The 24389-nt window shown below is 47.7% G+C and overlaps 1 protein-coding gene across 3 annotated transcripts in view; it reads right to left on the bottom strand.

Annotated features, from left to right (window-relative positions):
• Positions 1–24389, bottom strand: part of LOC149336106 (uncharacterized) — a 44817-nt gene that overhangs the window by 8423 nt on the left and 12005 nt on the right. For 2 of the 3 annotated variants that reach the window (XM_089552582.1, XM_089552583.1), the window contains exons 3-11: positions 20369–20514; positions 17486–17654; positions 10695–10852; positions 9892–10066; positions 6807–6967; positions 4813–4990; positions 3278–3417; positions 2500–2701; positions 440–600 (exon numbers count right to left, since the gene is read on the bottom strand). In XM_089552582.1, the coding sequence (XP_089408708.1) occupies positions 440–600; positions 2500–2701; positions 3278–3417; positions 4813–4990; positions 6807–6967; positions 9892–10066; positions 10695–10852; positions 17486–17654; positions 20369–20514 (1490 nt within the window). The remainder of the gene's footprint in view (positions 1–439; positions 601–2499; positions 2702–3277; positions 3418–4812; positions 4991–6806; positions 6968–9891; positions 10067–10694; positions 10853–17485; positions 17655–20368; positions 20515–24389) is intronic. The other variant, XM_089552584.1, reaches the window with a different exon arrangement.

Below are 24389 nucleotides of genomic sequence, written 5' to 3'. Positions count from 1 at the left end.
CCCTTCAGTTACTGGATCGAAACGTCTATGATCGCATCTGAAACTACTGAGAGACGAAGCTCGCACAGTACAACAAGCCTCCTTATCTTCCGGTAACAGTGACCATGAATTACTCTTTGAGCTCGCAACAATCCTTCCAAGGGAAAGGCTCCTGACAGGGCGTCCCTTGTAGCGTTTCACATCTCCCCGCACAAATCAAAGAATGTAGAAAAAAATTGGTTTGATATCAAATCACTTGACTCAGTGGGCGATATCACAGTGGACCTAGACTACTGCATAAGAACCTCGAAGACCGATACGCCCCATTCGATATTCTCTCTAGTGTAAAGCAACTTTAATGCCTTTAATGTTACGCACACTCGTTTTCGCTAAAATAGTTGAAAAAGGCACAGGCGAGAAGGCCCCGATTATTAACTAGCGACGATAACATGTTCTGCACCTCATAAGTATCCTTGCCTTCGTGGACCACGTCTCGGTGCTCTGTCCTTTCCGGGCTGCCCATGACCTTGACGCTCAAGCGCTGTTTGGTCTGACAACACTGTGGCGACTGGTTCTCCTCAGTCTCGCCGTCGTCGAACCCACTCGGTTCCCCTGCAATTTCTGTCACACCCGCACAGACTGTTTCGGTGATTGCATTTTTAATGTTGGGCGGTTAGTGACGGAGCGTTCACACCACTGTGCCCATGACAACAAGGTCTCTAGGCACTGTTTTCTTTATTAGCGCACATCCACATTGTTTTTCTTTGCGTATAAGTAAAAAATGTTAGCAGGTGATAGCATTCTGAGGAAAAAATTCAGGGGGCAAAGTGCTACAAGGCGAAAGCGTTTGCTGGCGCACTGTTTGTTTTTATTTATTTTTTATTTTTCATGTTTTTCTTTAATTGTTGCTCTTTTTCTTACTTTTATTGTTTTTTATTTTTATTTTCATATCTTATTTTTATTTTGTTTTTATTTTTGTTTATTTTCTTACTTTTATTTTTATTTTCCTTTTCTTCACTTTACTCTTTTTATTTTATTTATGAAGCCCATGCATTCACTAGATGCACCTTTATTCATGCTGGAACCTTGAGCCTTTTAAGCAGTGACGCCGAAAGGCGGTCAAATCTGGCGACGCGTCTGTCGACACGGCTGCCGACGCGTCTGTCGACACGGCTGCCGACGCGTCTGTCGACGCGGCTGCCGACGCGTCTGTCGACGCGGCTGCCGACGCGTCTGTCGACACGGCTGCCGACAGCGTCTGCTAACGACAGTATGAGGCATTAAAGGCTTTCGCCTTAGTATACCTCGCAACACAAGAGGTGCAAATAAAATAGTGCGGCGACATGCAATGCAGCCAAGAGGCCGCATTCAGTGCAGGATATGCGCACCTGAAGGGCCTGCCGACCTCCTTATTTCAGTCATTACTGTCCCCAGCTTTTCGCTGCATGCATATTGATTAGTCAAAGGGACATTAGAAGTATGTTGTAAGAGGGAATTATTTTTCCAGCCGCACATGCCGCTACGAGCTGTGAATCTATGGATCGTCGAAGAAAAACACAAAAACCGCCAAAAGGGAGTTATTTCGAAACATATTGTCGTGAATCTTTGTAATCAGTTTTTCATTCTTCAAAGCAGCCGGTACGCGGATTTATCGCATTGTGTGCGATGCAAGACACGACTAGATTTATCTCGACAGATCGAATACAGGCGGAGGCGATTCTACGTTGTTCCAGAACGTTGCGGTAACTTTCTACGCCCGATCTCGAAAGTTCGTGATCAGCTTTAAATTGAGCACCGCCGAGAGCGGCGGGCATTCAAGCTTGTTGCTCCGCCGCCGCTGAGTCATACAGTACTTTGCGGGCGCAAGTCAGCCCAAATCAAATATAGTTTCGTTTGGAATCTCTTTTCGCTGCCTTCCTGCGCGCTGGACTGCCGTCACCAAAACGTGGCAATATCTATAAGGGCTGTCATGACGACATATAGCTTACAAGTTTGTGCTTCATGTAGACCCCCCCCCCCCCCCTCCCTACATCAAAAGTATACGGCCCAAGGGCTTGTGAAGCCTGCTGTATGCCTCATTATGCAACCTCAGCAACCATAATCTCTAGAAAGGGGAATGGGTTCACGTCCTCAATCCTCCCAAGCCTTGGACTACTAAATATGCTAGGGAGCCCTGCTCAAGAGCTCAGAAGCAACTCCCTTGGGCTGCATACTTATTACGGGGGCTGTACGTGTGCCAATATGGCTTCTCATAAGATGTTCGTCCATCCGAGTACTTCCTGTTTTTAAAACAAGAAAAAAAAACTGACCGGTCGGCAACCTCCCGGTGACCGGGATATCACGGCGTATCAGAGTGGGTAATTGCTAACAAGAATTCAGATCTTTTGCGGTAAGGTCAAAGCAAATTATGACATCGAGTGCAAAGTTCGTTAATTTTTGGGCTAACATCTGTACATTCAACTTCGGAAGGAGCATATGGCTGCCTGCTCAAAGAGATTCCAGGCTGCACAACTTAATTACCTTTTAGGTTAGGCGGTGTAGTCAGATTACCATCGTTCTCCCAGTGGCCGCACAATGTGCTCTCCTCCACGGGGTCCTCTGTCATCTTTGGGAAAACTTGTTCAAATATTTCGCAGCTGGCGCTCTCGTCGGCTAGGTCGGCTTCCCAACAGAGTACGCTCAACGCCATAGAAGCGGCCTCATCAGATTGAGCATTGGTGATCTGCGCATGGAGACGGAGGAGGAGTGGGTCGACGACGAATGTAAGGCTCGTCGCCGAGATCCAACAGACAATACAGTTTTCAAGTGCAGTTTTCAAAACGATAATCAGGAGATTGCGCTCACAGGTTTCCTTCAATTGGGAAAAGTGGTGATGGTGTCGATTTCAGGAGGCACTCATACGTGCTGCGTTTTCACCCAGCTTGTGCCCTGTCATTTTTATTTCCGCCTGCTACTGGTCAGGTCAGGTGCCTAAGGAATAATATCTTGAAACTTCCCCCCTTATTATTATTTTTTTCTGTAAAACCACTTCTACTGTAGGTATTAGCCTTGCTGTTCTCTGATAGCTCAGTAGCCTGGCGGTGCCTGGTGGGAAACATTTGAACCATGCCTTCGTTGACTTTAAAAGAACATGCTTTCCATAACGATTCATTTTCGCAACCAGAAGAACTTATAAACCCCACTGGTTTTCCGTGAAGCATGAGGCGAGCTTAAAAGCTGCACTTTCAAACATTTTTCTAAGACCATTGAAAACGATATAGTGAAGAGGTCCCCTACTCTTCACTAGTAAGGATAATACCTCTAGCACCTTGTTCGAGCCCTCCTCTTCCACTCTTCCAGGGCTCGCCATACTCTTGATTGTGAAGTGGCGGCAGCTTGGCTCCAATCCTTCCTTCTTCCTCTTGTAGCCGTTCATACGGCAAGCTCCATCTGTAATTTCTGCACCACACGCCTTGGTTAGCTTCCTACACCTTCGACGCTGAGCGATAAGCCAGGAAGCGCTCCTAGCAGAAGTACTCCGCAGCGCAGTCTTTGTTGCCGAATAGACAACACAAACTTTCAGGGACGCACATATCGTCTTTAGCATATGCGAAGTTTAGGTTTGGTTTTGGTTTTGTGGGGTTTAACGTCCCAAAGCGACTAAGGCTATGAGAGACGCCGTAGTGGAGGGCTCCGGAAATTTCGACCACCTGGGGTTCTTTAACGTGCACTGACATCGCACAGCACACGGGCCTCTAGAATTTCTCCTCCAAAGAAATTCTAGCCGCCGCGGCCGGGATCGAACCCGCGTCTTTCGGGCCAGCAGCCGAGCACCATAGCCACTGAGCCACCGCGGCGGCTATGCGAAGTTTAGCTCTCTTTTCACAAAATTATAAACATGGTCGACCAGAACAGATGTCACTGTAAATTTGCGCTGAGAAACAAAAGAGAGAGAGAGAGGAAAGGAAAGGCAGGGATCTTAACTAGGCGGTGCACTGATGTCTTTTCTACACGTTGGGAGAGGGGTAAAGAGGCCACCATCACTTAATGCCAGCTGCCTTCGGTAAAAAATAACTTAGAGGCTGTTTTATTCTCTGTCGACCGTAATTAGAATTCACTTCTGCGACATCATCAACGGCAGCGCCAAACACGAGGACAAGACGAGAAATGTCCAACCAACATGTCCAAGCTTCGACTTTGTCCGCTTCCGCGATTTTCGTCCCACATCACTCATTTCTTTCTAACGTTCTCTATTCCATACAGAACAGAGCTGCCGGTTTATTTACTTCAACTATAGATACTACACGGGTGCGTCCAGCTTTAAGTCTCAAGCTAACCTTCCTCCTCTCGTCCTTCGAGGGAAAATTTCAAGACTTTGCCTGCTCCACAAGTTATATCCTTCACAATTATCCATCCCATCATATCTGCTTCCATCGCACTTCAGAACAAAAGTGTTTACATGCCGTATGCTCGTGCTACTGCGCATCTCTCCTCATTTTGCATCCATACTGCAAAAGACTGGAATAATGACACCATACCTGGAGCCTTTTAAGCACACTCATAAAAAAATAAACAAAAATAAAGGACTGCCGGTTGTCATTTATCTTCCCAACATAACTTACCTCCCTACGTTTCCTGCCTACGTTTCCTATGTGTGCAAAAAGGGAGAACAGAAACTGGCTTTCAGAAACACTGAGACGTTGAAAAATAGTTCCGTGAGTGGCGCCAAAATATTGTAATTGGTAAGAGAATAGATTTATCCAGAGCCAGCACCAATAGCAAATTACGAAATAGATTCAAGGCTACGACAATAGCCGCAGTGGTACCAATAGTGAAGCACTGTAGTCGGCTTACCCTCGTGTTCCCATATATCCCGCCGAGTTTCGTCCTTCATATTCCTCATGCATCCCTCGGCCATCTCCTGTAAGAACTCGTCAAAGATTTTGCTGAGGCTCTCGTCAAGCAGGTCTGCGTCAAAGTATGGCCCTTTCCAAGTCGCAGCAGTGGATTCATCAGATGCCGGAGCTGAGTTCTGGGCATGAAGACAGAAAAGTGGGTCTATGATCAGCGGTAAACATAACATTGTGGATCTAGGGAGAGCCTTGTGTTTAAACGAAGTTTTCATCAAAAGTACAGAGTGATTCCCATGACAACTTCTGTTCCATTAGTTACAGTGGACCCGAAAGACGTGGGTTCGATCCCGGCCATGGGGGTCGAATTTTGATGGAGGCGAAAGACTACAGGCCCGTGTACTGAACGTTGTCAGTGCATGTGAAAGAACCCCAAGTAATAGAATTTCAAGAAGCTGTTATTCTCCCATTTCTCTATATGCTATTTCCCCACCCTCTTCCATGTCTCTTTTAAATCTACAGGCTGCAAATCAGATGTCTCAGGAATATATGGGAGTTTCCAAGGCCAGATAAAACCTGTTTCCTTTCTTTAAATACCTCTGAAAATAAAATGACTACTATAACATGTTTAATGGCGTACAGACGGGCTCGCATAATGAACGCAACCCATTCTTTTGGCACGCAGTCTACTGTTGATGACAGTGAATGCTAGCTGGCGCTCTTTTTTGGAACGCCGAAACCACAGTAATAAAAAAATCTATCAAATGTAAATTACTATACAGCGTGCTACGAGAAGAACCGCCAATAAGAATATGCTGCCAGGAATCCAGGAACCAAAACCAACCACGCCTGGTAGCAAAGAGTTGCTCTTTACGATCGGCAGTATTAAGGATTGTTTAAACTTGTAGCAGTTACACTTCACGTTAAATGCTGATAGTTGTACTGGAGTGAACTCCAGCTGCTCTCTCTTTAGGTAGTATTATGGGCCGCTGTGCAAGTTATACGTGGGGGTTTATATAAAAGCTTTTCAGTATGCTCTGCAGGGCAGAAACCAAATTGAGGATTGCATTTTTTATTCATAAGGAGTCGTATACCGAATGCAGTGCTTATTATGTCACCCTACTTAATTGTTTTTATCGCTAAAAATTATTTCTGAATATTTTACCCTTCTTAATAGTCGCACCTCCTCCACCCGGCCCATTCTAAGAAATTTTGTCGTAAATATAGTATGTTACATATGCAAGTAAGTACGGTACTCGTTTTGCTTGCGATGCTTGGGGTTATTGATTGGGCTGGTAGTGCCAAGTAGGAACATTTACAACCCTGTCTTCGAGGATGAAAAGCTAAGCTTTTGCAGCTGAACAACGTAGTTTTGCTTGAAAGAACTTTTCGACTTCTCACCAGTTGCGTCTTGTGACTTCTTGTAAATATCCTGCATCGGTGGCGCGAACAAATCGCTGCAACAGCAAGACATGAAAGATAACGAAAAATAATTGAGAATTAATGCTTCACCCGCCCAGCGCTTAGGATTCTCAGGTTCTTCGCCAAAATGGGTTGATTCCCCAGCATCGCTCGGGCTTTGCAAATGTGCTACACCAAAAAGAAAAGCCGGAGAACTCTTGCATCTTCTTCAACACTCGGCGAATGTCTCCAACTCATGTAGAAGCAAAACGAGAACTCACTCTGGCTAATGCTGGGTGCATTACACTGCCTCTCTCTTGAACTAACACGCTGAACACAGGATAGAGAAGCTTATTACTGCGCAATTGCTATTTTCTAATGGCAACATGTTTATGTTCCCAGTATTCATTCCTTCCGACTAACACGCGGAGTTGGAATGAACATCATTTCGCTGCACATTTTTCGAGCCTTTGGTTTTCAGTTCACAGGGCAACGCACAGAATATCTCGTCATATTCGTCTCCTTTCTATAGGTTTCACAGAGGCCCTGATGAAGCTTCCCACGATTATACACTAGTAAGTGCAACACCTTTTGCACCTCCAACAGTTCCTTGTCTTCGTCGACAATGGCCCGGTGTTCTGCCGTTCCTTGGCTTCCTATCCACATGCCACTCACGCGGCGTTCACACCGTACATGCTGTAGTTCCACCTTCTCATCCTCCTCATTTCTCTTCTCTTTGTCCCCATCATTCGGTGCATCTGCAATCAGTAACACACACGTGTTGGTTGCGTGTCTGCATCTTTAACTATAGGTGACTAGTGAGGAAGCGTCCTCACAACAGTTAAGCCGGAGCGCTGACTTTGCCGCCACTGACACTTCAAATGTTCCCTTAGAAGTCTAATTAGACACAAAACAAGGCGCAAAGAACTCAAAAGGAGTTTCAAGGCAAATTAAGATCTTAAATAAAGTAACCGCCTTGCCCCGTCAAACAAGCCCTATGTGAAACGACGATAAAGTGTCTCGGATACAGTCGGCATCTTGAGCGCCCAAAAACTGCATTTCTAAGCATGTAAGTACATATCTCGGAGACTGCGGCTGCAGTCGAAGAAACAATGAGGCGATGCCAGCTAGTGTGCCAAGTTATGAACCACACGCACCCCTCTAGCGGACTGAAGGCTTGTGTTTTCCTGTACTTTTTGGGTCCTTATTTTCATTTTCTACTCATCAGTCAAAGTTGCCAAACTTTGCGCACTTACTCGCGCTTACCATCCACGAACAGTTCACGCGTTGCATACAGCCCAAAACGCAGTTAAAATAGAGGACGTACTAGATAAAGCCGCAATTTAACACCTCATATTCTTAAATATACCAGCATCACCCACTGCGAGAGGGCAACGTGGATGGGAACATTCAGAAATTTATTTTGCACCACACTATTCAGTGGTCGCACCTCTCACACAGGGGGGGGGGGGGGGGGGGGGGGGGGGGGTTGTAGAAACGGTGTTCAGCAAGGGTATAGCCAATGCGTCTTTCATGCTTGGGAATGAAGCAGCAAGCTGCCGTGCGATTACTGCTCAGGCACCAAGCATTCTCACTGACTGAATCCGATTGACGCAGCATGAGAAGTGACCCTTCCAAAAATACACTTTAATATCGACACTGCAACATCTTATGAGGTCCGTGCCCACAAGTCCTGAAGAGCACCGTTGTGTGAGCCCACAGCAGTCCTAGACTAAGTACTTCAGACACGGACGACACAAAGGTTGTGGTCGAATGAGCGCTGTCGAGGATATACGCTCTGTGCCGCTGTGCTGAATTCCTCCTTCTTATCGCTTTGCTGCTGTGGTCCTATGCCCATGCCTATGCCCAGCTTTCCAGGACATCGAGAAGTAGCGTTATCTGTCAGTTCTTGGCAGCCAACACTGCACAACGCATTGAGGATATTTTTCACAAGCAACTGTTTAAATAAACTGCATAGGGTGTGAGGTTCTGCTCGAATATGCTGGTACTGATAGCCTATAATTCGTGCTCGCTGCGCATTACAACTTCTAAAATGATTCCTCAGCACGTACCGATATTTTCAGACAGCCTTGAAAATAGAGGGTTCTGCGAAAATTTGAAAACCTCGCGATGATTTTGGTTCATCCTCATGAAAGCCGCATGGTGCCGCATGGTGGTAGGGCGTGAACTAAATTCCTTTTTCCAGGTTTTCTGGGCTTTGCTATGTTTGTTCACATAGCACGACCATTCCAATATTGAGTCTCATTTCAAGTAAAGTTTCCTTTGAGTTTTACCAGAGATAATACAAAGCTATCGCATACAAATATTGCCAAAACTTGTTTCATTTGTCTCGTACAGCTGAAAAGCGTGTTATCTCAGATTTCAAGCCCAATTTCCAGAATTCGAAAATGGCGAAATTGCAGTTAACTGGGCGAAAGTGCGATACCTTAAACTGAGGAAACCTAAGCCATCATAAAGTTTTTGTGGTTTAAAAATACAATTTTGTTGAAAATTTGCAATATTATATTTGTAAACACTGAGTGATATGTGCTAATCGCACTCAGTTCTAATGAAGTGGTGTTAAAACTTTCAGAGGGAAATTTCGGAAAACTGAGTCAAGTCAGGGGAAGGTCTTCAACAGTTTCCACTGCAGACAGCCAACCCTGACCATTACTTCACTTCGCCAAATTGGGGACCATCAGAGAGGGCGTTTGTTAACTTAATAATAAAGGGATCTGTTGGGTTTATTATCAAAGACCGACTAGGTGCGCAGATGCTTTCATCGGAGTTTTCAGCGAAATGCTCCAACTTTGACAAAGAACATCTAGTGGATATGTCCGAGCTGAATTTCCGGAATATCGAGCAGATCGTGCTCGCATTCGAGTTTTACCAGTGACTGGTAGTGACACGCAGTTACTTCATTATAATCCTGAGAGAAAAGAGAAGTTCATTCAATGGCCCCACGAAGTGCTTTCAAAACCAAGGAAATTGAAGACCCCAATGTCAGCCGAAAACAGTGTGCCCACAGCGCTTTAGCATCAGGAATGAGTGGTAATCAAGTAATATCCTTCCAGCAGCATTTATTACTGAGAGGCATGTGAATCTATGAAGCGACGAAAGAAAAACAATAACAGGAAACCTCCAAAAATGGAGTCCTCCTTTAGGAATAGATGGATAAGGGCTGCCAAGACGACGTTTGATTTCGTAACTTTGATATTAGTGTCTTTACCAATAAGCCTACTTACCGGGTGTAGCTCTCTGTGTACCCTTCTAGTCTCTCAAATCTGAATGTTTTATTGCAAAACTTTTATTATTGGCTCGAGTAACAAGTGGGTTAGGTGATCTTTCTAGGTGGCTGTCAGTGGAGAATGGCAAGAATGTTTAAGTGGACGGCCAACTTCGAGTGATCGGGAGGTGGCCGCCACATCACAGCAGAGCTCCAGTAGCAAGAATTATTGAGAGTAACAAGGACCTGTTTAGTTTGGCTTCAAGAATCTCCAGACCCGGTGGGTGAAGCGTCTGGACTTTCACAGAAAAATCTTCAGCTTTAATTTTAAATACTGCGCTTTCTTGTTGTGTCATCTTCAGCTCGTATAAAGAGAACCCGGCAGCATGTACAAATATTGCCGGCTACGCGAGTTCTCGTGAAGACAACTGCAGTACAGCAATGTCGTCGGCTTACCGTCGTTTTTGCAGCGACCCCGCAACGTGTCTTCCCTCATGGATTTGTCCGTCGTCTTTTGGCGGAAGATTTCCTCAAATATATCGCAACTCACGCTCTCGTCGAACAGGTCTGCATCCAAGCACGGTGCGCTCCAAGCCAGAGCAGCGGATTGGTCAGGTCCAGCAGCGGTGATCTGCAAAAGGAAATGGAAGAGGAGCGTGTGCGCAAAGAGTGCAAGCCAAGTTTCCGAAGGCGAAGGTAGAGCACCATCCTGAAACAAAGTTTCAGAAGCATAATTAGGCGACTGCCGTCAGAGGACTTCTTCAGAAAGATTTTAGTTTACAATTACATATCCTGTGTTTACCGCACCCAGCGCCTAAACTCTACCCTCTTCTTTTTATTTCCGCCAACTGCAGATCTGGTGCGTGAGGGCTTATAGAAGTTTACACGGAGGAGGGCAAGAATCGTTTTCCTTCCCTTTGTATTATTATTAGTAGTAGTATTATTATTATTACTATTATTATATAAAACCACTCCTATACATTCATTCCTATACATTCATATTTCTCATTGGACATAAGTCTTGTAGCCCGAGGTAACAACATTTTCTACCCTGCTTTAGTTCATTTCAACGCTGCGTTCTTCCCTTAAGAAATGATTTCCATAGTTATTAGAATGGATACGCACCCTTGATATTCCATCCAGTATCAGATCAACCTAAAAGATATTTTGTCAAACAAGTCTGCCTTCGAAAGGCTCGAAAAAGGCGCTGTTGAAGCACTTCTTTATTATACACTAGTAAGGGTTAACACCTCTTGTACCTTGTACGGCTCCCCGTCTTCATCGACCACGGTCCGGTAGTCCGCTTTTCCCGGGTTCGCCATCAGCTCGACGCTCATGAGCCGTTCGCACCTCTGGCAGAGTGGTGTCTCCGCATCCTCCTGTTCTCCGCTATCGCCGTCGACCCCGCACGTTTCGCCTGCAGTTTTGGTCACACACACACACACACACACACACACACACACACACACACATACACCCACACACACACACACACATCATTAGGCGCCTGCATCTTCAAAGGTGAGTGATAAGCGAAAAAGTGCTCCTAGTAGAGATGCCACAGACTCCGTTGTTTAGCACACAAAAACCTCGCATTTTTTTTATGCGAAGCATATTAACGTAGGTTTCGGGCCTTCGCGCGACACCCGGCGGTGGCCACCATTGACCTTCAAGTAGGTCACGTGACATGACGTCACGTGATGACGTCACACCGGCTGCAGATGGGGCCTCATATCGCGCCGTCGGTCGCCTCCCGGCGGTGGCCACCATTGACCTTGAAGTGAGATCACATGATGTCACGTCACGTGATGACGTCACACCGGCTGCAGATGGGGCCTCATATCGCGCCGTCGGACGTCGCCCGGCGGAGGCCTCCACGCTTCGGTTCGCGCCGTCGCGCGCGACGCGGCGGCGGCGCCACCATCGCTGCATCACGTGATATGTGACGTCACGCCAGGGATAAGACGGCGCGCGCCCGCCGTCGCGTCAGTCTCTGTGCCCGCAACCGCGCCAGCGTCTTTGCGCCGGGCGTGTATGCGGTCAAGATGCCTCCAAACGCTAAGGGCATGCTTCGCATCCACTGGGCTTAACCTTGATAAGCCTCCAATTTTTTCGTATGCAAGTTAAAATATTCTCGAATATACAGCAGCATTCGCAGGAAACTGCCTTGTACAAATAGCAGCCAGAGAGAGAGAACAGAAAGAGCAAGGAGGCCAACCAGCCGATCCCCGGTTGACTACCAAACATGAAGGAAGCGGAATAAAGTAAGCGACAGAGAAGAGAGAAAGAGAATTAAAGTCAATTTTTCAGTATAAGGCTCTTCCTGCTTCTTAACTGCATTGCCCTTAAATGCACCTTCAAGTACAAAGCCCCTGCTCATGAAATGCAGTGGGTAACTTCGCATGGAATGCACTCATGAGGGGTTCGTCAGTATGAGCCGATAATTTATCAATGCAGCGAATTCCGTCTCTTCCTGTTTCCCCTTGGCCTGTTAGCGCTGGCAGTGAGATCTCAAAAGATTTGAGTGAACTACGCTCAGATTCACAAACCCCAAGGCCATTTTATTTTTACCTGTCGCTGCAGATTTTTGCACTATAACCAGTGAATAGAGTGGCCGCCTCGCCAATGTTTCTTCCAGCTGCAGCTGAGCACGCCTTGGGAGCTAGATATTCACTACATGTTCTAGCATCGTGAACAACTCGCATTGTGAATGAATAACTGGATTGACAGCTTGTGGCTCACGGCAGCTTATGATGCAGTAGTAGAGATGATGGCGCTGTTTTGAGGACGAGGGCTGCTCAGCCAGATACTCGTTATTTTGTGTTTTCAAGTTTTCTTCGTCCTCGAAGTCCCCGGTCTCAATACGTTCAGCTGCAGTCAGCTCACAGTGATGTTTGCGATATGTCACGGGTTTTTTACAGACTTACGAAGAGACTAAAAGAAGTTTGAGTCGACGCAGAAAATCAGCCAGATATGCGGTGCAGCGTACGACCCAGACAACGTTTGTGCCAGCATGATGCAGTGCTAATATATCCACAATACGCTAGCGCAGGAAGCCTGTGGAACGTGTTCGTTGTGTCCTTTACAGCAGAGCAACACTGGGTATCCACAGTAAGTTCGCAAAGGGGTGCTCAAGCTGGAGAAATTACACCTCTTAATAAAACAATAGGCCAGACGCATTGTCAGCAAGAGGCACCACACCATTTACCGCACAAAGGCTGCCCGTTGTGTAATATTGTAAGTGCAGCACTTTGAAACCCACTAAACATTCCATAAGTGTCAGCCGAAGTCTGTACTCTCTTTACCACCTCTTTACTTCTGTCTACGTACTTGAGGAGTGAAACGCAATTTGTTCCCGCTGGCTTCGGCAAAGAGTAGAACTGCCTACCCATAACCTCAACCGGAAAAAAGATCTGGATTACGGTTTACCTTATAATGCAACCTCCATCTGTCGAGCGGCCAGCACCGACGATAGCAACGACTTCACTTGGCTGCAAGCCTGCTCCACAAGCCAGTGTGGCTGCTCGGTTACTTTTGGCAAACACGGTACTCGCTTTTCAATGAAAATTTTCTGCAACTTGCAGTAACTATCTATATTATACCATCGCTAATAAGCTCTGCGAGTTTTTACATGGCGGCCATTTCTCAATTCTTGGCCAAATGGGTTGCTGGAATACTAAATATCTAGCAGGAAACAAATCACGAGACTCAAAGTGCACAATATACCAGGTGTCCCAGCTAAACATCACCAAGCTTTTAAAAATGCGCCGTGAAAGCAACTGAGGGTTATTCAAAGTCGCGTGGCCTAGTCTGAGGTGTTTTTTTGTTCTTCAAAGGTAATTAATGAGTTATGCTTAATTGGGTAACGTTTTATTATTAACCTGAAGAAAAACAATGGAAAAGTTGTAGATCGTCTCCAAAAACCGCTAGGAGCTCTGTTTCCATCAAGTTACGATTTACGTAGCTTTATTTATTGGCTTTAAAAGAAAGCTATCACGTGATCAGGTGCTGTCTCGCATCAGGTGCCCGTCTGCACACGAAGGCTAATTGGGGAGAGCACTTCAGAAAAAAAACGAATTTTGTTCTCGAAGACGCGTCTTGGGACTTTTAATTCACACTGTTCTCACGTGAACGCTGTTGCGCGCGTTGCGCGCGCGTTGTGGTTTAAGGCCGGTAAAAAAAATGGCTGAGGCTTAGCTAAGGTTAAGCCTAGTCAGATGGGGCTCTTTCTCTCTCCATCTGGCGTGACGTCATCACAGCGAACGCCTCCTTGCGGCAGCGGCGCGCAGCTGCTGCTCGCCGCACCGTGGTTACGCTGGGACGACCGCGACGAGACGAGTTGGGGCTCTGTCTCTCTCCGTCTGGCGTGACGTCATCACAGCGAGCGCCTCCTCGCGGCAGCGGCGCGCAGCTGCTGCTCGCCGCACCGTGGTTACGCTGGGACGACCGCGACGAGAAGAGTTGGGCTCTGTCTCTCTCCGTCTGTCGTGACGTCACAGCGGAGGTCATGCTAAAGGCCAAACGTGGTTACACCGCCGGGACGACGCTGAAGGGCTCAAACTGCGACCAGTATTGCTTTCGCAATAAAACTACTTTACGTAAACAGTACCTTGGTTCAAACGCTTCAGTCAGCTGTTTTTCAAAGCGATCTATACCTTTTCCATTGATTCTTTGTTGTAACATTAACACTTAAAAAGTTGGCTAATTTAGCATAACCAGCTAGCTTTGAAGAGCAAAAAAATACAGCAGACGAGATCACGTGACTCTACGCAACCCTCGGTTGGTTGCAGGCGGCTAGAACATTCCGTGTTTTTTTTAAAACTTGGTTACATTTAGCAGGGACATCTGGTATAGGTATATGCTTATTAAAAATGAGAAGCGTTTGTCCAGGGACAGCCCTAAAAAAGCGGCTCCTGCTCTCAACATAAAGGTTCCGTGGCTTGATTTGACCCGTGACCACAATTCCGTTTTACGTTTGTCAGAAGGGGGCACTAGATCTGCTTGTGCAGAGGCTGTATGTCACTCTGGCTGGCTTAGCGGGACTACGGTGATTATGGACAAAAAAAGTGAAATATTGAGCAAGCGCCTACTCGCTAGAAATGGCATATGTACCGATTTGTTTGTACAACGAAAAGCTGTTGTGGAGCGGTTCTGAGATCTCAACTTCACAAGCCCATCAAGAGGCACAGCTGATTGCACGTAGTCAAGGGTGGCACGCGCGCCGCACCCGAAGACAACGTAGGCAGTGCGAGAAGCGCACATGCCGCACCCTAAAGGCCCGACTCCATAGACACTTCTGCATCCTACGCGCCGTGCGCGCCTGCGCGCTGAGGCCGCGCCCCGACGCCCAAAAAAAAAAGCGGTACACAACTCCTAAGTGCATGGCGCGAGTACGCGCCCGGTCACGCGCTGCAGGTAATGCTTGAAATGTAGTAAAATGGCAGTTTGGGCGATTTGGTTAAGCATCTTGTAATAAAACAGCGCAAGGACACGGAGAGAAGACACACACGCCGCTGATATCCTTCATCAGATCAGCGCATCAGATCCTTTATCAGCGCCTTGTGTGTCTTCCCTCTGTTCTCGTCCTGTGTCCTTGCGCTGTTTTATTACAAAATGCTTGAAAGATCCGCTCCAGAAGACACAGAAGCAGAACGCCCACTGTCTAGTTGATGCTTACACACCGGAAATAGCACGCGCGCTGCCACGAGTAGCGCGCACGTTGAATATCAAAAGGTCCGTTCGATTGGCCTGCACTCCCTGCACCAGTTCTATAAAGTTCCGCAGCGTTGCAACGAGCGTGCAGCGCCGGTTCCTGCAGTTGAAGTGCAGCTTGGCACTGGCTGCTTTCAAAACGAATGGTCGGGTGCAGGCCTGGTCGTCTGCTAGCCTTGGCGTCGCCATCCAGCCCGCAGTGTGGCGCTCATATCAACGGCTGCCAACACCCCGAACCACGTGAAGAATTTTAAAACAGCACATCGCGGCGAAGTGTTGCCATGAATCAGCTTCGATGTAACCGTGCGGCAGCTGAAGCGGAATGCACGTGTGTTCTTTTACTCAACATGATCGACCGAGGTGTGCTCGCGCCGACTTGAATGTTAAGCGGTGGTTGAAATGACGTGCATTATGATGCAAGCACGTCTTTACTTTTTTATTTAACCGGCTTCGTGTACTGTTATAACATTATTAGTCCAATGGAAGACGCCGGTGAAGCATATATATGTCGAGAGATGAAAGGTGCCGGCGAGGGTCGCCGTCCCAACCTCCGGCGCTACCATCTCGGGTGGCCACGCACGTTACATGATTACATGAGAGCCACGCCCGTGTGGCACACCGTTCTAATCGAGGAGTGGAATAATTTCAGGATATCCGACATTTATCACAAAGCGCAAGCCATCGTCGCGCAAGCCGTCATCTGCTTCCATAGCGGCTACAGCTGCACCATTTCGGCACCGACCACTGGGGAAGTGTACAGTTTTCCTGAACTTTCCTGAACTAGACCTGCACAACGTCAGCACTTTTTGTAGCGAGAGCTACATTACCAGCAATCTCGCCGTTTCGCTGTGGGCCTTCGGCGCCACTTGTGCGCATGCGCGAGGAGCCGAGTGACGTCATAGCCGCGCAGCTGGTGTGCTCCGCGTCGCTCACCTCGGACCGAGAGGAGCCGCCGAATGACGTCACAGCTGCCGGCGCAGCGCGCCAACGCCGCTCGCCTCCGACCGAGAGACTGCGCATGCCCGACACGCAGCTGGCGCGCCGTGGTCTACTGCGCATGCGCGGCAAGGGGAGGAGGACGGTGGTGCGGCGGTGGGAGAACACACTGTCATGGTAGCCAAGGAGAGAGTGTTACTTTACGGATAACCGGGCCGTCTTTCTGGCAGTAAATAAAGTTGAATAACGCGTGCCGCCTTCACCACGTCTCGAATTTAATGCCTAACACGTAGCCATGACGATAAGCAAAACAACTAAACGTAACCAGGGATATACCCTATCTCTCGCTACGTATATCCTGGCTTAGCTGAGCTAAGCCATTGCCAATTTTTTTTTATTGAACCTCACAGGCCCCAACGGGCATTGTGTAAGGGGGGTTACAATATCAAAAAGGATTACAGTAGCAAGAGGCAAACACTGGGTATATCAGTATCAAAACAGAACATAATTCACAAGAACTAAATCGCACCTACACAGCGCAATACTTACAGGTGCATACATACATATACACATAAAAACAAGGCTAACACGATAACATATGCACGTTGTACAAAATAACACATGTACTTAGTGCTAGCAGTACAACGAGTGGTGTCGTGCAGACGGCGCCATATCTTGCACCGCTGAAAAGAATGGCGAAGTGCAGCACCGCGAGAACCAGTTCACGTAGTGCAGGTGAATCGAACGAACTTTAACACTATCGGATCCGAGCGTCGTGGACGCGCTAGGCGGCGCTCGACGCGGCGCGCATGCACAGAGTTCCTCTTGTCGGCGCGTGGGCGCCCAAGAGCGCAGGACGCGCGCCAAAAAGGACAGACGGAACTGGGCCTTAAGGTGAGTAAAATGAGTAGGGTATCGTCATGTGGCCGATCCGCCAACCACCTCACTAGCTTCTTTTCCCTCTCTTTCCCCCTTATCTAGAGCAGCATGACAGGATAAATACAAGGCACACCACTTTTATAACCACTAAAATCTCTCTTCTCTTGGAATCAACTTCTCTACCCCAAAGGATTACTGGCCATCTGTTCTCAACACTGCCACATCTATGTATGTTTCACTCCTTATTCTAGCTCAGCCATTATTAACTCTCATTTCTTCGCTATGCAGCTTTGCTGTCTCGTTGATTCAGTTTAAGCTACCTTTGTTCATAGAAATAACCGAAACTGGCTGTAACAGGTGACAGGACGTCGAAACATAGTTTTGGTAATTATGCCGAGGTATTCGAAAAGGTTATGAAATATATTGATCTGAGGTAGGCACACCCCGCAAGCTGTCACAGATATTCCGGGCTGCGCCTGTAATCTCACCGACCACGTCATGTGTAGCCGTGTTTTCCGCTTACCATCCTCCCCATAGCGGGCCCGCGCAGCCTCCTCAGATTCCTCCGTCGCCTTTCGGAAGAACTCTTCAAAGATGTCACTGCTGGCGCTCTCGTCCAGCAGGCCTGCATCCAAGCACGGTACGATCCACGACCACGACGTAGCAGGGGCGTCAGATCCAGGCGGGGGCATCTGCGTACGGAATCGGAAGGCAGGTGGGCCCACGACGAGCGCAAAGCATATCACCATTTGAGCCCTATTTTCAAATTTTGAGCGGAATAATAAAGCGGCTGCCTTAGGAAGTTTTGTTAAGTTTAGAGAAATGCTGGAGGTGTCCATTTTAAAGCGCAAGCACAGCACCGCTTTTCTTTCAATTCGTTAAGATTAACACGATTATATATGACAGAAAACCTGGCGTCCGATGTACTATCGAGTGGAGACTAAGGAGACCCATGCGATCGCATGCCAATCCATTTGAAACTGCATACGGGCACCTCCTGACGAAGCACTCCTGTTGTCGAGACCAGCACAGTGTGCTCGCTGCGTCGTCTGGTCGGGATTGGCGCGCGCCAATGGGTCTCGATAACAGGAGTGCTTCGTCAGGAGGCGCTCGCAAGCCGTTTGGCATGGATCGGCAGGCGATGGCAGGGGTCTCTATTTTTCTCACGATAGTATGTTCAACAGAGCATTGAGCACAAGGAAAAAAAGCTCACTGTCCGAATCCGATGCGTCGCGAAGGCATCAGCTTCACCTACTGGTGCTTTTGGCCACTCGGCTATCGCTACAGCCAGCGCCTCCTCTATTTTAAAAACATCGGAGGCGCTGCTACAGCCTTCCTCGCCACGTGTTAAACTGCGAGCCTCCCGCGCTATGCTTTGGAAATCGTCGATTTCATTAACTTTCACCCGTGCGCGGTACAGTGCAAACACAAGTGCACGCGGTCACTGGCATGTAATAGACCAAATTCGAAGTCGTGTCCGGTTAAAGTCTACGTTTGATGGCACTTGAACAAACGCTTGATACAACTTGACATCTCATGCCAACAAACTGGGTATTATCCCAAATTATTTGAAACAACTGGAAAACATGAGAAGCAGCCTTCGTCAGCGCATTTTGAAACGCCAGCCTCTCGCATTGGGGCACTCGTTAGCGCCAGAGAAGAGAATATACGGCTCTGATTGGCGCAGCTCTACGCACCGCCCGCCACAAATCCCTGGCGCATGCTGCAATAGTGTGCGCAACAAGACAAAAAGGGCGCTTCGAGTCAATGCGCTCACGAAATCGGAGTTCACTTGCTAACGCGTACCGCTTCGCGTTAGTTGCACTGATCGCCTGTGATTCGCGGTTCACATCCCAATTTTACAATACGCTTTTTTCGCGGGCTGCATATGAGGAGCAATGTGGCAGTTTCGGCACCGGATGAACCTCTTTTCCTTCCTATTAATATTCCTAATAGAACCAACAACAAGTACTGGTTTTAGCCTACCATGTTGGTAATCAGTGACTAGGCTAGCAGTGCGAGCAACACACTTTCCATGTCCTCATTGATTTTAAAGAAATGTGTTTTCAGAACTTGAGAATGTGGTTCCCTTTCAGAAAGCCGTTTCGATGTTTCACCAGTCGTATTTCGCGACTTTGGAAGTTCGCACATTGATGGGACAGCTTTCTGTTGTTGACAGCTTTATGCATCTTGAATCGGAAACAGAAAAATTCCCACGCGACCGAATTTCCCGCCGTGTCCGGACGATCAATTCGCACTCCTTATAAGACCTCGATCCGCGGGTAATAACGCCAAAGGAGGGTATCGAGACATTGCGAAGCTAGAAAGGGCGCTTAATTCACGCACTCGGCGTTTCCATTTCTTAGATTTTTTGCCAAATATTTTTTTTTTGCTCAGCGCGTATTCTTGCGCGTATTCTTGCGCGTATTCTTGCGCGTATTCTTGCGCGTATTCCATCTGAGACAGGCACCCTTGCAGGCTTTTTCTGCTACTTCAGCATGCCACGAGCATCTCTAACTCCACCACGTGGAATCTAAGAACCTATTCCGGTATCTCGTTGCTATAGCCCGCTTGTTTCTTGAGCATACACACTGATGGCAGGTCCACATAGTCCACATGTTGGTGACAGGTCCACATAGTCTACAAAAGAAAAACTGCACGCTGACGCCACATTTAAGTAGTGACTGCTGGGTGCCTCCAGCTTATCCGCAGAGATGGGAAGTTCAGAAATATTTAATCCGGTACATATTTTTCTACCCTTGTTTTTACTCTTACCAGATACACATCATGTACACCCAAGGACTTTACTTGCGAGACCTTCAGCGTGTCTGGTTAAGCGACCCTAATCCAGAACGATAAATAGCTTCGAGTCCTCAATCCTCCGAAGCTTTGTATTGGTAGATGTTCTAGGGAGCCCCGCTAGACAGCTTAGAACCGAACCCCTTCAGCGGTATTCTTTTGACGGGGGCTGTGCACTAACGAAGACAACCACAATGGCGAGAGAAGGTTTCAAAAGAAACAACCGGCTCGGCAGGGCCGCCAATTCACCCTCCTCTTCTGCCAGGATAGTAAAAGGCAGTTGCTTTTTAACAACACAACAATGCTTTCCGGGAGAAGGCCGCCGAAAGATGGGGCCTGAGAGCGCAATTAATTGCATATCCCGTAACACTAAATGAGTATGTGAAAAAAAGGGGTTCGCTCACGGTCACATTAAGTTTCCATAGCGAGCGCTATCTCAGGTGAACTAGACTCACCGGTAACATCGGGTGAATCTATGCGACCCATTGACTGTACGTCGAGTATGAGCCGACTTTCAAAGCTTCCCTGTCATAAACAGCTCTCTTTAAAACGGTCGAGAAAGGCACATAAGAAGCAGGCCGCAGTTACACATTAGTGAGGGTAGTACCTGCTGTAGCTGGCACGGTTCATTGTCTTCGGGGAACGTGGCCCGGCACTCAGCACATGCTGGGCTCCCCATCGGCGTGACGTTGAGGGGCCATGGCGGCTGCTCCTCCTGCTTTCTGCTGCAGCCGTACCCATCATTCGGCCCTTCTGAAATTTTCGACACGCACGGTCGGGTTGGATATCTGTGTCTTATGCGCTGGGCGGTTAGTGAGGAAGCGTTTTCACTATTGGCAGCCTGGAGCGCTTATTCTGTCGCCCTTTGACCGTTAAAATCTCCCACAGAAACAGGCAAAAATGTAAATGAAATTAGAAGGGAACCAGGGCCATTGAAAGTTGGCCAGTCTAGAGGTCATATTACCGCAAAAGAGAAGGAACAGAGTGGTCAGAAAGGCAGTTGAAGGCAGAGTAATTTGAAATAAACGAGGGTCTATACCCAGGGCACAACCTCCAAGTCATCTGACAACTGGGTGTCTCAGATAAAGTCGTCGTTTTGAGCCCACAACAACCTTGCATTCTTCAACACGTAAGTACAGATGTAGCCGACTATGGCAGCATGACCTAAAGAAGCAAGGGGTGCGAACAAAACTAAATAGGGCTATGCGATGCCAGATATAGGCACCAGATCAAATACCCCACGCGCACGACCGCAATGCTGCATGCATGTGCAATTATGTAATTAGTGTGTCCGTATTTTTATTTCCTAGTGAAAACTCAATGCTGCCAAACGTTGAGTGCCATGTCAAAGTTACCATTATGGCAGAGTGCACGGGTAGCAAGGAGCTCGAACCTCAGTTGAACTCGAGCAAAAGAAAAGTATAAAAGGATCAATGCGATTGGTGGGGCACAGTATGGGTTAGAATTAGTGCTCCCCTCGGACGGAGAAACCGTTGCTGCTCATTGGTGCAGACCGAGCGAGCGGGTGGAGACCACGGACAGGCAGCGGTCCCGGTTTCAATCCCAGAACCAGGACCGGCTTTTCTATAAAGCTTTCGCTGATGTTGTACACCTTGCCTTCATACCTGCATGACTGCGCTTGGGTGCATGTTGATAAGTATATTTACTCCCCAATTTCAAATATTGCCGCCGAGGTGGCTCAGTGCTTATGGTGCTTGGCTGCTGGCCCGAAAGACGCGGGTTCGATCCCGGCCGCGGCGGTTGAATTTCTTTGGAGGAGAAATTCTAGAGGTCCGTGTACTGTGCGATGTCAGTGCACGTTAAAGAACCCCAGGTGGTCAAAATTTCCGCAGCCCTTCACTACGGCGTCTCTCATAGCCTGAGTTGCTTTGAGACGTTAAACCCCATAAACCAAACAACCAATTTCAAATATTCTCCTCTTTGGCGGATTCCCATGAAAACAGTGGATATATAGGAAAGTGCGAGAGATTATGCAAGACGGAACTGTCTTCTCATAGTTCTGCTAACGTTCGGCAAACAGCCCAGACATCCGCCGCCTCACCGAAAGGGGGCACCTGCAAGCTTTGTGCAGTAGCTGCGGCAGAAACTGACTTATAGAAGGCTCGAAGGCCGCTTTAAATCGAGGTTTTCAGCACTGGCTTGAATAGCGTCATAGGCTCAGTTTCTTTTCTACGCTTCAAGCACGGTTTGCGCCCTATAGGCCGTATCCTTTACCGTCAGCCGAGAAAATTTTCCTCATTATGTGGCTACTTCCTAAACTCCCAAGAAAACTCGTGAAAATTGCCTCTTTCCTTTAGTAGAATTTTGGACAGAAATTTCAATAAAAAATTGTAAATTCTCCTAATGTAAGCCCATTGCTTTGTGTTCCACTCCTAAAAACGCCTTGAAGGGCTACCAATACGGAGTCACTAAGAAACTGTTGCCTCAAAGGAGCAGGTTTTCCATGTCAAGATTTAACTGTGTGCGTGTGTGTGCGTGCGCGTGTGTGTGTGCGCGCGCGCGCGTGTGTGTGCGTGCGTGTGCGTGTCTGTGTGTGCGCGCGCGTGTGTGTGTGTGCGCGCGGGTGCGTGCGTGCGCGCGTGCGTGCGTGCCTCCAATATACGCGATTATTGGACATGAGTCACTGAATAACACCCTGGAGAGCTCACAAAATAGATCACCTCGTTTTATCCTCAACAATTACCACCGCCCTACAAGCATCGCGAATGACGCAAACTCTGAATGTACCCCCTAACTATCCGTCATACGATTTCTCGTATTTGCCTCTTCCAGGAGATTTATCACCATAACGACCAACTCGGATCACGCCTGATCGCACATGCCACTTATGTTTCTACGCGTGTCAACCATCGCTACAAAATTGCCATACCCCACCAAGACACCATGACGTACAGTATGCACATTCATTTCTAACAAGAACATCCCATGACTGGAACCAAGTACCTGCTGCCCTGGTCGCTATCACTGACAACCGTCGCTTTCGTACCTCACTTACTAACTTGCTTTGAAATTTTTTACTACTCGTACTTGGCATTTGTTCTGTTCTGTATGACTGTTCTTTCATCCTTTAGATGCGTCGGTGCGAAAGCAACTCGCTTTATATGCGGTCATCTATTCCAGCTGATCTACTGCGTATGTTGCAACTTACACGTGTGTTATGGATAAGTGCTGTTTTTGTTGTTTCTCTTTTGTTCTGTTTGCCTCTATTATTTCTTTTTCAATGAAATTGCAGCGTACCATCTGTATTTCTGCCCCTCCCCTCTACAATGCTTATAAGCCCTGAGGGTAAAATAAATAAATAAGTAAATATGCTCCTATTTATGACATATGTGCATCTGTGTGGTAAAATAAATAATTAAGTATATGCTCCTACTTATGTCATATGTGCATCTGTGTGTCATATGAAGGTAGGGGCAAAGGACAAGGTTAATCGGAGAGACGTGGGAGAGGCCTTTACCCTGCAGTGGGCGTAGTCAAGCTGATGATGATAGTGATGACGATGATAGGGAAGGGAAGGGAAATCTGGGCTAGAATAAAAGAATCATAATATAGGAGCCACAGTCTTTAAAGAAGTAAAAAAAATAAAGAAATTCTGCCCCAAGAAGCAGGTTGAGTTGTTGGATGCTACAGGTGGAGTTAGCCTTGCTTATTCTGCCCGCAATTGCTCCACCGTAGCGGCACTTATATGCTAATAATGTCCTAAAACCGGTCCCATCTGCCCCGCTATGCACAGAGTCGCTTATAATAGAACATAGGCCACTCCCGCAGCCATCATCTATGCACACATTCACTCACAGCACAACATAATCCACTCCAGAAGTCACTATCTATACACATATTCAGTCACAGTATAGAACATAGTCCATTGCCGAGCCACCATCTCACAGAATAACATCGACCACTCCAGAAGGCACCATCTACGCACACATTAAATGACAGAAGACCATAGACAGTCCCTGCTGTCACCATTTAGAGTCAAGATCAGTGTCCTGCAGGAATGCATTTCGAACCACCACCCTGCAGATCTACAGCTGAACGCACTAGCCCGCGCATCGCAGCTTCTATCAGAACACGTGCATTTGATTGCATGATAAGCCTCACTCTATTTTTCCTCCCGTGACATGGTTCTCTCTGTCAAGTGTAAAAATTGTGGCCGTAGCTATAGTCTATTGTCCCTGAGGTGTACTGAGATCTTCTTGCAGGCTCTCGAGATGTGCCATTGTAAATCTCGATGTGCACTGTAATACGCATCCAAACATCTTGGTATGTGAGAATATTGTAACGTGGCGGCCAGCCGAAGAATGAGGCGTGATGAACCATGAACAAGAGATGATTTAATGGCCGCTGGCCTAACGCGAGCGCTCCGTCCCGCACCACTGCCAGCTTCGTCTTCGTCACACTACCCGGGGCCTCCGAGCGATCGTCCCGATCGGTGACGAACAGACGCGCGAAATGGCGATGGTCTTGAGTGGAGGGTTGAGCAGTATATACAAGATGGTGCAGCGCTGGCCGCCACAGGGGATGAGATGATCGAAGGATGAGCCCCGGTCCACGAAGCATCCGGGCCGGAGGGTGCCAGGAGCTGACGGCCGAGGTCCTTGGACGCA

This window comes from Amblyomma mixtum, chromosome 7 (assembly GCF_055824585.1).
Source record: "Amblyomma mixtum isolate Tamu chromosome 7, ASM5582458v1, whole genome shotgun sequence".
Lineage (NCBI taxonomy): Eukaryota > Metazoa > Arthropoda > Arachnida > Ixodida > Ixodidae > Amblyomma > Amblyomma mixtum.
The sequence above is the reverse complement of the archived record's forward strand: the minus strand, read 5'-3'. Positions and strand labels throughout refer to the sequence as shown.